At 55.1% G+C, this 13,360-nt stretch overlaps 1 protein-coding gene across 1 annotated transcript; it reads left to right on the forward strand.

The window, feature by feature from the left end:
* The first annotated feature begins 3,165 nt into the window (after window positions 1–3,165).
* Window positions 3,166–11,608, forward strand: Hcrtr1 (hypocretin receptor 1). Its single transcript, XM_041652798.1, has 9 exons — window positions 3,166–3,303; window positions 4,176–4,253; window positions 4,552–4,789; window positions 4,941–5,119; window positions 6,113–6,356; window positions 6,619–6,734; window positions 8,148–8,374; window positions 9,363–9,484; window positions 10,880–11,608. The coding sequence occupies exons 3-9, from the start codon at window positions 4,591–4,593 to the stop codon at window positions 11,041–11,043; spliced, it is 1,251 nt and encodes a 416-aa protein (XP_041508732.1). The 5' UTR covers window positions 3,166–3,303; window positions 4,176–4,253; window positions 4,552–4,590; the 3' UTR covers window positions 11,044–11,608.
* The last annotated feature ends 1,752 nt before the right edge of the window (window positions 11,609–13,360 follow it).

A 13,360-nucleotide genomic window follows, 5' to 3' on the forward strand; every position in this document is an offset into this window, starting at 1 on the left:
TTACTGTTCAATGGCTCTAGTCCTAGCCCAGACAGAAGTTACTGCAAGTCACATCACATTGGGACTGGAGCCACCACCTGAGGACAGTGCCCGGACTGACACTTGGAGATGGATGTGACAGGGACCTGAGGCTTGGAGGCTCAAGATTAGATCAACAAGGCTGGGGCTGGCTGGTTCCAGGAAAAAGGTCATGTGGACACGGTTTGACAGACAGCTCAAGCAAAGCCAAGGTTTCAGGCTGGCCTTCCCCGAACAGAGGAGGCACTGGGGCTGACGGCCCAGTCTAGAGATGAAAAGCCTGAAGTCCTTGGTCTCTCTTGGGCACTGGCATTTTCCCAGGAGCTCCCAGAGGCCAGTGTCATTGTATACAAGAACTAAACAACCACAGCTCCCGTGGGTCTTCCAGGACATGCCCAGCTCAGATGTCCTTTAAGCAGGCATTCAAGGTTTCTCTCTCTCCTGCTCACCTAGGCCCAATGATCAGCCACCTGTAGCTGAACTGGGGTACCCAAATCAGGACCAGATGGTCTTGGGGCACACGGTCTCCTGCTGATCCGGTTCGGTCCGGCAGGTGAAGAACAGAGATCTGCCTCCTTAAGGAGTCCCCTTACAACTCTTGTCTTGGGAAGAAGCCACCTCTGGGGTACGGAGGAATAAGGGGGGAGAAGTGGGCACCTGGAAATTTCTGGTCGGGGGAGCTGGGACTGACCCTAAAACACTGGATGCTCTCAGTGAGTTCAGGGGAATGGCAGGCAGGCTCCCTCCACACACATGGACCAGTGCACCCCCAGTGTACACTGACTTGGGAGACTGGAGGCCCCTTTGCTCGCTACAATCCACAGCTCAGAGCTATCGTGAGTGTGGAGCCTGAGCTGCCCACCGCCCACGCAGTGATCTCTACCTTCCGCATCCCTGGTTGCACCTCGCTTGCAGCAGCTGCTAGCTAAGTGTCCTTGAATGATCTGCCTCCCAGCCCCCACATACTGTAGCCTCCTCGGGGACCCCTACATGGCAAATGGTCGCAGCTCCAGACTGGGGAGGGGGAAGCGGAATGTGGGAAGATGAGTCGTCACCATGGGAGCCGACGACTGAGTTCCACACTCACACACTTGCAGAGCTGGAGGCACCAAGGCATGCCCACACTCACATTCCCAAACTCGCAGGGAAATAGGCTGAGAGGTCAGAGGAGATGCACACTGAGACCCACAGAGACAGACAAACTGCCCCTTCCATACATACACAGTCCTTAGACACAGACACCAAAACACAGGGGCAAATCAGGACCTATGTAGACATATCTTAGCCAGGGTGAACCCCAATCATCACCCAGTGCCTACTTTCATGTACAGACAGACACAAATACACATGACAACAGACTGAATTCCCAAGACACATCCTAATAACCCTTCTGTGAATACATAAGCTCTCTGTCTCTCTCTGTCTCTGTCTCTGTCTCTGTCTCTGTCTCTCTCTCTCTCTCTCACACACACACACACACACACACACACACACACACACACATACCATCTCTCTTCTTGGGAGTCCTTCATCCATCTATCCCTCTCCTGTCTCAAGCAGCAGACAGGACACTTAGAATCTAGAGATCACAGGGCAGTGGTGACACACGCCTTTAATCCCAGAACTCAGAAAGCAGAGGCAGGCGTATTTCTGTGAGTTCAAGACTAGCCTAGTCTACAGAGTGAGTTCCAGGACAGCCAGGACTATGCAGAAACCCTGTCTTGAAAAAACCAAAAGAAACAAACAAAAATCTTGAAGATCTATGATCCACCATCTTGCATACAAACGCCACAGCTACCCAAGGACAACGTTCTTTCTCAGGTCCAGGCACTTTCATTCTTTGGGAGTGGAGGTCACTACATCCATAAGGATGCTGCCCCAGCCCTCTGCTTAGCAGCTGGGAAGAGGGTTCTGACTGCAAAGGGAAGATGTGGTTACACTCCCGGGAGGGGAGGGATGTGAGAGAAAGGAGACTTCCTGGCTTGGAAGGTCCTACCCTGAGGCAGGAGGTGGACAAGATGACTAAGCCCGGAAGGTCCCCCTCCACCTGCCTAGGAATCCCAGGAGATCCAGCCTGCAATCATTTGTACCTGGTGCTGTCTACCTTAAAGACCCCTCCTCCCTACTCTACCTTAGCTTCTAGGCCTTTTGTTATTCTTCAAGTTTCAGAGCAGGTATTGCTGCTCTTGGAAGCCTGGGTGAAATCTTCGGCCCTGTTGTGACCTCAGTCCCCCTAGGACCTCTCCCAGCACCATAGGGAAATGCCTTAATCCCCAGGCGAGACCCTCTGCATGGCTGGGAGCCTTTGGGGTGCCAACAGATCTGAGTGGAACACAGATTGGAACCCCCAGCGCTGCTTCTGACCTTGGGCAAAGCCCTGAACTGTGTGTGTCCAAGGTCTTATCTGTAAAAAGGGGACAGTGACAACATATCACCGGGCTGACGTGGGGATTAAATGAGATCGTACATCGTTTAGCCTGTGGAAATGGTGGCCGTACTATAGGTTCTTTGCTTGCCACAGAACTTGGTAAATATTTATTGAATTAATGAACGCCTCCAGTTCCCCCTTTTTTGCCTCCACCTTACGTCCTTGCTTTAGGAGGGGGAAGTAGGAGCGAACAAAGATTTGGGGCAAAATTTGGGAGAGATGGGGCTTTCTGACGTCTCTGGACACTAGCTGCTCCAGCAGGTCCTCAGCTTGCCTGGAGGAGGCACCGGCTTCCTTTCACCTCGGTAACAACCACTTGGGCTATCATTTTCACTGGTCAGGTGAGGCAGCGAGTAGAAGTGGGGTCCACCCCTGCACTGTGTCCCCCGACGCCGCCCCACCACACACACACACACACACACACACACACACACACACACACCCTAGGTGCGCACTGAATGCAGGGTGGCGGGAGCGTAAGTGTCGGAAGGATGCGCACGGTATGAATGAGCCAGTGGATGCATGAATGGAGGTGGATGAAAGCTTAAAGTACAAGGCAGGGTTTGAGCTGGGCGACCTCGGGCGCAGAAGGGGCCGGGGCTCCCTCCCCTCCCTGCCCAGCCTTCCGCCCCGCTCCCTTCCCTTCCCCTCCCCACGGCACGCAGTCCATCCGAGCCCTCCCAAGCTACCACGGGTGCGGAGCTGGGGCCGCGCAGCCACCGAGGGGATAGCTCGGCCTCGGGAGGGGGCTGCCCCGCCGCGTCCCCTGCCCCTGCCTTCCCCTGCACCAAGGCAAAGTCCCGTCTGCAAGGTCCAGGTACCAGCAACCGATGCTGCTCGGGGCCGGGAGCCAACAGGTGCGGGGTATGGGGGGGGGGGGGGGGGGGCTCAGGACTGGCATGGGAGTTCCAGAGGAGCAGTGGCAGGTGAAGGTGGCGGGGAAGCCTGGAATTTCTGGGGGTGACCTGGATGCTGGGAGGCTGCGCCACCACCCACTCCGCTCACCTCCAGGCGGCTCTTGCTGACCCTTCTGGGAATCCTCCCAGACCCCCTAAGGAGCAGGGAGGTCCATCTGGGAAATCGGTAGGCCAGCATCTCTGCCCCTTCCCTTAGGGCTCTCCGGGGACTATCCACTCTCCTACACTAGTCTAGGGTCGTCCCTACCCAGCTAGGGGAAGGAGGGGTCTGAGGGAGAGAGGAGGGAGCGGCCTGAGTGGGGCTGGATTTATGAATGGAAAGCGACCTGCGCGCCGGCTCAGCGACCCCTGGCGGCCGTCGAGGGGCATCCCGACCCCGGGGACTCGAGGAGACCTAGGAAGGGGGTCCTGAGAATTTCGTTTCTGGGGAGAGGACTATTTCATTCATTTCATTTCTCTCAGGGAGGTGGTCAGTCCCTTCCCATACTCTTCTTTCCTCTCTCCCTCTCCCTCCCTCTCTCTCTCTCTCTCTCTCTCTCTCTCTCTCTGTCTCTCTCTCTCTCTCTCCCCCTCCCCCCGCCCCCGTGAGTGTATGGGGTGTGTGTGTGTGTGTGTGTATCTCAGGTCTAGTGGGCGGAACCTAGATCTTCAGTATCTCCCTGAATCCTTTCCCCAACCCCTAACCAAGGCTTGAGAGAATATTTGCTATTGGGAATGGCTGCCTTTCCTAACCCTGTGCTAGCTGGAGGATGCAGGTGACCTTGAGCAAGGGGCTCAACCTCTCAGCTTCCCATCTCCTCATCCACACACAGGGCTCACTAATAATGATCCCGGACACTGACTGGAAGGCCGGCTTCTGGGTGAAGTAGTTCCTCGTCGTGGCCTGGCAGGTAGGTATCTTTATTACTCCGTTGGATGGGGAAACTGAGGCTGAATGAGGGAGGTAAGATGATTTTCTCCACCATTCCCAACCCACGACTAAGATTAGAGAGGGAAGGTAAGCAAAGTCCCTAATGTCCCCTCCTTCCTTCCCCACTCCCTTCTTTTTTTCTGTTTTCCCTTTTTCGTTCTCCCCTAGCCTTCTCTCTTTCATGATGTTTGGGCTGGAACCCCAAAGACTTGGGTACATAATCAGGGCCCCTGAAGGGAGTGGGCTGAGGGCTTGTGGGAGTTCCTCTTCTTCCACAGAGCCCAGCACCTTTCTCAGCTGAAGTGGCTCCAGAGCTCATGGAACCTTCCGCCACTCCCGGGGTCCAGCCAGGAGTCCCCACTGGCAGCAGGGAACCCTTCCACCTCCCTCCAGACTACGAGGATGAGTTCCTCCGCTACCTGTGGCGCGATTATCTCTACCCGAAGCAGTATGAGTGGGTTCTCATTGCGGCCTACGTGGCTGTTTTCCTCATAGCCTTGGTGGGCAACACACTGGGTAGGTGTCTTTCTTCTGAGGCCTAGAGGGAGTCTTGCCCGTCCTTGCCTTCATACCCCTTCCTGCTGGTGACGGGGGGGCATGGGGGCTTAGTGTCCCAGCAGAGCCTGGATCGTCATGGCTGATTTAACTCACTCCATGCTCTCTGCAGTCTGCCTGGCTGTATGGCGGAACCACCACATGAGGACAGTCACCAACTACTTCATTGTCAACCTGTCGCTGGCAGATGTGCTGGTGACTGCCATCTGCCTGCCTGCCAGTCTGTTAGTGGACATCACTGAGTCGTGGCTCTTCGGCCATGCCTTGTGCAAGGTCATTCCCTACCTACAGGTTAGTTCGCCCACACTCCTCAGTAGCCTCTATCACGCCTGCCTAACACCCAGTGACCCTAAAGTTCACCTTTCAGGCGAGTTACAGTGGCTCAGGACTTTTGCAGGGTCACCCAGACCACCAGGCTGGACACTCAGGAACACAGACACAGCCTCACAGACTCACACAAACATCCCCTCCTGGTGACAACTACAAACTTGGCCATGTGTGCACACACAGTTACCTCCAGGTACACAGGCACATATCGAGAGGAGACAGGAACCCACAGTGACAGTCCCAAATGCTCACTGGGTCTGCTCCCTGACCCCAGCGGAGACCAACTGAGAGAGAGTCAGACAGAATTGTCTCTTCTCTCCTTTCTAGCCTGCTTCCCCAATCCTTGACACCAGGATGTCAGAGGGTGATCAGTAGCCAGAAGGAGGGCTGGCCTGAGGCCACCCATGGCCTCTCAGTAGCCGTCAGACTTCTTCCTGCACCCTGGGAAACTGGGACACTCTGGACGCAATGCCTGCCTATGCTACTTGCATGGCAGACTCATCTTTGCCTCTCCCAGCAACAGAGGGAAGGGATGACATCTCCAGGGTGACAGAAATGTTGCCTGGACTTCTCACTGATTTGAGGCTTTCTGCTCAACTGACACAGTCTGTTGGCTTACGTGTGAGGGACTCGCGTATCTCATTTCCTCATCTGTAACATGCACCTACCTCACTGTAAGGCAGGGAGAAGAGTGTCCACCACACAGAGTGACATGGTTCACAGTAGAACAGTGCCTAGTGCCTGTCAGGTCTCCAACTGGACATTCTCCATACATGATTTCATTTATTTGTACCAGAATCCTGCCAGATAGATGCTATCTTCCCATTCTACAGCTAAGTCTCAGAGAGGGCGAGTGACAGTCCCGAAAGCAGCAGAGTCAGAATTTGCTGCCCTAGTAGCTCTGGGCTGCGGAACTGCTCCCCGCCACACCTCTGATGTTGTGTCCCCATGGGGCAGGCCGTGTCCGTGTCGGTGGCAGTGCTGACGCTCAGCTTCATCGCCCTGGACCGCTGGTATGCCATCTGCCATCCGTTGATGTTCAAGAGTACAGCTCGCCGGGCCCGTGGCTCCATTCTGGGCATCTGGGCTGTGTCGCTGGCTGTCATGGTGCCCCAGGCTGCTGTCATGGAGTGCAGCAGTGTACTGCCCGAGCTAGCCAACCGCACCCGGCTCTTCTCTGTCTGTGATGAACACTGGGCAGGTAATGGTGGGCACCTCTGGGGTGAGTACCCCTAGGACAGGGGACTTTCCGGGTGAGTATCCCCGGGGTGGGTATCACCTCTAGTGTGGGCATCTGCTAGGGATCCCTCCACGATGATACCACTAGACTGGGCAATTCCCTGCCATGTGCCTATGCAAAATTCAGTTGTCCCCGGGTCCTTGCTTGTTGGGAAGGTGGCATTGCTGAGGCAGACTGGGACTCCCAGGACAGACCTGACCCTTGCATCTCATGACCCCTACAGATGAACTTTACCCCAAGATCTACCACAGCTGCTTCTTCATTGTCACCTACCTGGCCCCACTGGGCCTCATGGCCATGGCCTACTTCCAGATCTTCCGCAAGCTCTGGGGCCGCCAGGTAAGGCATCACTGTGTGGGCTGCAAAGGATGCAGCTGTTACTCTAAGAGGGTAGATGGTCCCTGACATCAGAATATGCCATCCATGCTGTGACTACAGAAAGGCCAGACCCAGGGACATGGGGAGACGAAAGCCCCAAAGTGACTTGCAGCATCTTTTAATTAATTAATTAATTTTGGGGCTGGAGATCTGGAACCTTGCATATGTTAGACAAGTGTTCTACCACTGAAGACTATCCCCAGATTTTTTTTCTTCCTGACCCCTGTACTCTCCTTCCATTTTTAAATGTTGAGGCAGGGTCTTGCTAAGTTGACCTGACTAGCCTGAACTTGGAATTCTTCTGCCTCAGCCTCCTGAGTAGCTAGGATAATAGTCAGCTTTAACTACCATATCATATTCCCCCTGTCCCAAACATGTGAGAAAACACCCAGAGAAGCAACACAATGTCCCCCAAAGCATTCAGCTGGTGAGTGGAAAGGCAGGAGTTGGAACCCGAATCTGAGGCTCTGATGCTCAGCTTCATCGCAGGAGGTTAACCATTGCAGCTCCAAATGTTTACCTAGCTGAGCTTCAGGTTAAGTGTCTTCCAGCTAGCTAAGGAAGAGGCACCAGTGCCCACTTCAGAGTGTGGGCAACTGACTGCCAAGGCCAGCGAGGCCAACTGGTTCCAGCCATGACTTTGGACCCACAGCAGGTTTCCTGGGGCGGTGTTCATGGGAAGAGGGGTGCTAAGAGCCATTTGCACAGATGGCAGTAAGTCCTGGGTCAGTATCTAGGCAGTGAGAGGACATGGGTCACAAGGCTGACTGGTCCCAGTGACACCAACATTCTGGGATGTCACATACATTCTACACAGTGCTAACCCACTCCTAGCCCATGCAGGGCAATGGGTTGGGTGAAACCCAGATCTGCCTTGCAGGAATGCCCAGTTAAAGCCTTTCCTGGTTGGTCTACATTAAGGAAACAAGGGTTTAGCGAAGTCACACAGCTCATGCATGTGTGAGCAGTCTCTAAACTCTATGTTCTTGTGTCCTGGCTCCATGTCTCTTGGTTGTGGGGCAATTGTGATGTCCAGTGGTGGGAAGAGCTTCCAGCATCCAGAGCTACTCAGGCTTCTGAGCTTCCACCTAGGGGGAGAGCTCTGCCCTGACTCAGTCCAGGCCATCCCTGAGGCCCTCCTGACTCCCAGGCCTCCGCCACAGTGTGACATGGACAACTCTTCATGACTATCTAAAGAAGATGGGAGAGCAGTTAGGAAGGGGTTCACACCCCACAGTGTGGCAATTTCTTTGCACCTTGCCCACCAGGCCCAGATTGTCCCCAGACAAAGGGAATGACTGTGTCTGAAGGAGTAACATCCACTGCTGTCGTGTGTGTGTGTGTGTGTGTGTGTGTGTGTGTGTGTGTGTGTAGATCCCTGGAACCACATCAGCCTTGGTGCGGAACTGGAAGCGGCCCTCAGAGCAACTGGAAGCTCAGCACCAGGGACTGTGCACAGAGCCCCAACCCCGGGCCAGAGCCTTCCTGGCTGAGGTGAAGCAGATGCGAGCTCGGAGGAAGACGGCTAAGATGCTAATGGTGGTTCTGCTGGTCTTTGCACTCTGCTATCTGCCCATCAGTGTCCTCAATGTCCTGAAGAGGTGAGGACATGGGGCAGCCATGTGGGGAGGGGAGGGACTTCGGGGTCTGAAGAAGACTCCCGTTCACTCCACTCCTCTCCACCCCGGGCCATATTCATCTCCTCTAGGGTCACATGGGGATGTCAGGCCTCCCTCCAAAGGCAATTGGGAAGGCCCCTTCTCCACGCCCTTGGGTCCCAAGTTCTAGGGTGACTGACTACAAATGACAGACGAAAATCTCTGTCTTCATAGAGGCTGCACTCCAGTGAGAGAGAAGGAAAAATCAGTGTGTATGAGGCAGTGAGGACTATGAAGGAAAATGAAATGCCGGAAGAGGGCAGAGTGTGATGGGGGGAGGGGTTGTCTCAGATACATTGTTGTTGCTATTTAAGGCTTCTCTGAGAAGCTGGGAGGTGAGTGTCTATGCTCTCAGCACTCAACAGGCCAACGTAAGAGGATCATGAGTTCAAAACCAGCCTAGGTTAGGGCCCCGAGAAGAGACTTGGCAGACACGAAGAAGCAAGCAGCAAGCATCATGGGATGGGAGAATACCAGTTAGGCAGAGGGATACAAGGACACAGACGAAAAGGGGTCAGGAGTCATCAGTGGAAGGTCATGGAGCAGTGGACAGCAACCACCCTGGTTTCGGCCATATCCGCACTTGTGGGATCCGGGGCATGTACTTCTCTGTTTATTACCTGGAAACAATGGGTGCTGTCCATGATGTCTTATTTCTGTTGGGATGGATGAGAAGGTAAATGGGATGGCTCCAAGTGATCAGAAAGGTGGAGATTGAGAAAATCATATTCATCGCTGTCCCATTCTGGCCAAAATCCATGCTTGGATACCCAAAGTTGGTACCCAAATTTATGGTCAAGATCTCAAACCAAGTGCCGCAAATGGGTGGTAGTGATCACTGGGGACCCTTATACTTTCTAGCTAGAGTTCTGTGGGCACTCTCACCCTGCCCACCTGCCGTACTTCTCTCCATCTTTCCCACTGGCATTAGAGTGTTCGGGATGTTCCGCCAAGCCAGCGACCGGGAAGCTGTCTATGCCTGCTTTACCTTCTCCCACTGGCTGGTGTATGCCAACAGTGCCGCCAACCCCATCATCTATAACTTCCTCAGTGGTAAGTGGACCATGCATGCAGTGGCTCAGGGTGGCCATGGTCCCTTGGTCCATCTCAGGCTGGTAAGAGAGGATGTACCTGCTCGCTTGCTCTCTCTCTCTGGGTATCCTCCACTCAGGGGAAACTCGAGTACACTGCCCTGGCGAGGGGCCCTAATCTAGGGCCCCAACCTAATAGCACCCAGAAGGCAGTCTGACCAACCTGCAGACCTAAGAGGAAGGGCAGGACCTGGGCCTCCATCCCCCATCCAGGCAGCATGTGCAGTAAGACTTCCTATTAGTCCCTTTCGGGCTGGTACAGACAGAGCAATCTCTGTTTCTAGAGGGAGCCAGGCCCGAGAAGAGGACCCTGGAGGCTCTGACTGAGGGCGATTGTATAATCTAGCTGAGGGATGAGGGACAGTCAGCCGTAGAGACACAGGGTAGGGTAGCCATCTTGGCTACCCCTGGAGTCATGAGCCTCAAGGCAAATATCTCTCCTGGGAGTCTGGGCCCCCTGGCCCGTCCCCACCACATTGTTCTATACTCCCGCTCACGTCCTCTGCCTCCCAGGCTCTTTCAAAAACAATTAAGACGTTTGAGAAGGGGCAGAGGTCCCTAGTGTTACTCAACCAAGGCTTCCTAGCTGTTTCCCAGCCCAGAGGACAGGAGAGAAGAGTGGAACCCTACAGAGGAAGAACCAGGCAGCCATCCAGGTGCACACGGCGTGCCTGGCCTGTGTTTGCTGAGTATCTGCTGTGTGCTCGGCCCTGAGCTGGATACTAAAGAATGGCAGACTGGGGACATGATTGGGGAGGGTTCAGTTTCTGCCCCCCAACACATAAACATACACACACGAGCTGAATGCAGTGCCGTGCAGCCCCTCTTCTCCCACTCTGCCTTCCCCTTTAAGAGATGGTTTGGGGTTAGATCCCAATGTCCAATTTCCAGCTGAGTGGACTTGGGCAAACCATATCCTTCTGCACATCTGTGATGTGAGATACAGCCTTGGGGGCGTGGGGGATGTTTTGGGGGATGAGGTCTGAGGTACTGGCCTAGCCCCTGGTGCAGTGTGACTGCCACCAGCAAGGGCTGCATTACACACACACACACACACACACACACACACACACACACACACGGCATGGAGGGCAGAGGTGACCTGAGGCCCCTGAGCCAGACACCACGTCTTGAGTCAGGCTCCCGGCCAGAATGCAGTCAAGGAATCAAGACAATTGCATTTTGCTCCAGGAACCCACTGGGGCCTCTCATCCTCTCTGGCTGGCAGGGCTGAGGTGGCCTTGGGCTCTCCCTCCCAGATGCCCCTCCCTCTCTGCCCCACAGCTTTGACCAAGCTCAGAACCCCTTCCTGCTGCATTTGCCCCCTTATGGCTGTGTCTTTTGTCTCCCAACCAAGGCAAATTTCGGGAGCAGTTTAAGGCCGCCTTCTCCTGCTGCCTGCCTGGGCTGGGTCCCCGCTCCTCTGCCAGACACAAGTCCATGTCCTTGCAGAGCCGATGTTCTGTCTCCAAAGTCTCTGAGCATGTCGTGCTGACCAGCGTCACCACAGTGCTGTCCTAAGTGGGGCCTGGCCCAGGGCCTCCGGGAGGCACAGCTTGATCCTTTGCCCGGGATCCGCCCCAGCGCTCACGAAAAGACGTCTGCTGCTTGGTGAGAGGCTAAGACTCCAGCCCTGGCTTTCTGCCTGGGTGACTCAGCCAGAGTCATTCCCTCTCTGAGGTTGTGTCCCCTAAGCAGGGCTGATAGGGGACTTAAGCACACTCAAGAAAGCAAAGAGCGTTGTAAGTCATTTGCGCTGTGGACATAGTTACTGTCGTACCTGCCTCGTGTGGCTGTACCCTACAGTGTCACCCCACCCTTTCAGAGCTTGGCTTTCCTCCCAAAGACCTACTCAATTACAGGCCTTCCCTGGCTGGACTCTGGTCCAAAGGTCCCCACAGGCATAGTCACCTGGCCTGGAGGCCACCGAGACCCGGGTCACACATGGCCAGCTACTCTGATGTCCCTGTGAACTAATTGGGGGCCAGCCCTTCTCAGTGGGCTCTGAAATACAGCCCGCCCTCTCCAGGTGTGGACTGCACGCACCACAGGCTGGATCTCGTTGGCATTGTGGAGTGTGGCTGTTCAGCATGGAGGCCAGTAGCCCGAAGCAATTGTAATTAAAAGCCTGGCACTGACTGGTCCCTTTCCTTGTCATTACACAAAGTCTGTGCTGCTCAGGTTAGTAGTGGAAGGTGGGGCAGCCGGCGGGGGCGGGGGGGGGTGGCAAGAAGAGAAGGCTCTGGAATGCTCTTATCTGCGCGACCCCACCCTCACCCCAGATGACCTGACTGCAGGCCAGGCTGCCTCTGGCAGTGCCCAGCCTCCGATGTCCAGGACTTAGATCTCTGACACACTTTCTGCTCCCTGCCCGATGACCTCTGGACTGGAAGGTAAGGAGGCAGGTGGGCAGACAGCGGGGCTGACAGATTTACTGTTCCTAACCTTCTTGGAAATCAGGGCTTCGTTTACTTTCCATGAACTCCCAGAAAACAAAGGGGAAGCCACAGATTTGGCCAGCCATGCTCCAGCTGTGACCGAGCTGATTATATGGTTGCCAAAAAGGCCCCAACACCTGTTGCCAGAACAGAGTAAGAGCACATTGTTCCACTCTGCCACAAGGAGCGGGGGACATCTGGCTGAGGCCGTTGAGGGTGAGCACACCAGCAGATGCTCACGGATTTCCTTGACTTCAGCGGTCAGGAAGTGGGGCAGAGCCTTGGGGCCCAGCCCAGGAGCGCAGAGACACCTCGGCTCCCTGTAAGGCACGGCATTCTGTCCAGATCAGGTCTAGGTGCTGGACCATTTCCTGCTCTACAGACGCATCAGTCCAGGGGCCATAGCTGGCCAGCAGAGTGGGCAGTCCTAACCACTCTGTGCTCCCATTGGCCTTGGGATGCACATCAAGTGCGAGGGCTGGCGTGTGCTTGGGATGAGGCCTGAGGGCTGGATGCTCCAGGACTTAACATTCTCAGCACCCCCTCCCGGTGTAAGGTAGATTGTGGTTGACACCATTGTAAAGAAGGGTTTGGGGGCTAGAGGTGTAGCTGGGTGGTAGGGTACTTGTCTAATATGTGAGGCCCTTGGTTCCATCACCAGAACCACATAAAAAAAGACAAAGATGACTTCCAGTGGACACATGGCTCAGCAGGAGCAAAGGCGATGGTTGGCAGCTTCCTGCACACACTACCTTACTCCGCTGGTGGACGCCAGCCTGCACCAGAGTGGGCCTTCTGATGGGGAGCTGATGCGTTCAAGCACACTCTGGGAAGGTAGCCAAGATGCCCAGGGGAGTAAAGCTCATGAGGGGCATCTGACGAGTGCAGAGCTACCTGATCGATGAAGGAACTTGGACTGGGGTTGGGCTAAGGGAGATGGGGTGATAGGCTCCACTGTCCAGAAGTCTAGCATGCAGGAAGTGGGGGGCTGAGCTCTGGCCGGCCCAAGAGTGAAAACTATGGCCAGTGGATGGTGTTTCCAAAGCGGTTGGTTAGGACAGGAAGACACCACTGCCAGTCAAAAGAGAAGCAACCTAGAAAGTTTCCCTCCCCCTCCTCTTTTTTTGGTTACTGGAGGTTGGCAGATAGAGGCTGGACTCTCTGGGGTCCCCTAAGAGGACTCCAGAAATGGATGGGCCTGGCCGTTAGGATCTGGACTTTTGATTCTAGGACTGCGGAGCCACAGCAGCACGGAGGAGCTGAATTGGCTGAGCCTGACAGGCCTGCTGGCCTCTGTGACCTGGAAAAGGCCACAGCCGCTCTCCACCCCCACTCTGCAGGGAGGACAGCCCCGCTGAAGGCCTCTGAGCTTCAGCGCTCTTATCTTCATCTCCCAAAGC

This window comes from Microtus oregoni, unplaced genomic scaffold (genome assembly GCF_018167655.1).
Source record: "Microtus oregoni isolate MIOR12 unplaced genomic scaffold, Mior012 000005F_ref0000423, whole genome shotgun sequence".
Classification (NCBI taxonomy): domain Eukaryota; kingdom Metazoa; phylum Chordata; class Mammalia; order Rodentia; family Cricetidae; genus Microtus; species Microtus oregoni.

What these genes read in the sequence shown, in the direction of transcription:
- Hcrtr1 (XM_041652798.1), top strand. Translation starts at nt 4,591, where the DNA reads ATGGAACCTTCCGCCACTCCCGGGGTCCAGCCAGGAGTCCCCACTGGC. An exon ending in GCAAGCTCTGGGGCCGCCAG is followed by an intron (nt 6,735 to 8,147) that starts GTAAGGCATCAC and finishes GTGTGTGTGTAG; the next exon opens with ATCCCTGGAACCACATCAGC. An exon ending in CATCTATAACTTCCTCAGTG is followed by an intron (nt 9,485 to 10,879) that starts GTAAGTGGACCA and finishes CTCCCAACCAAG; the next exon opens with GCAAATTTCGGGAGCAGTTT.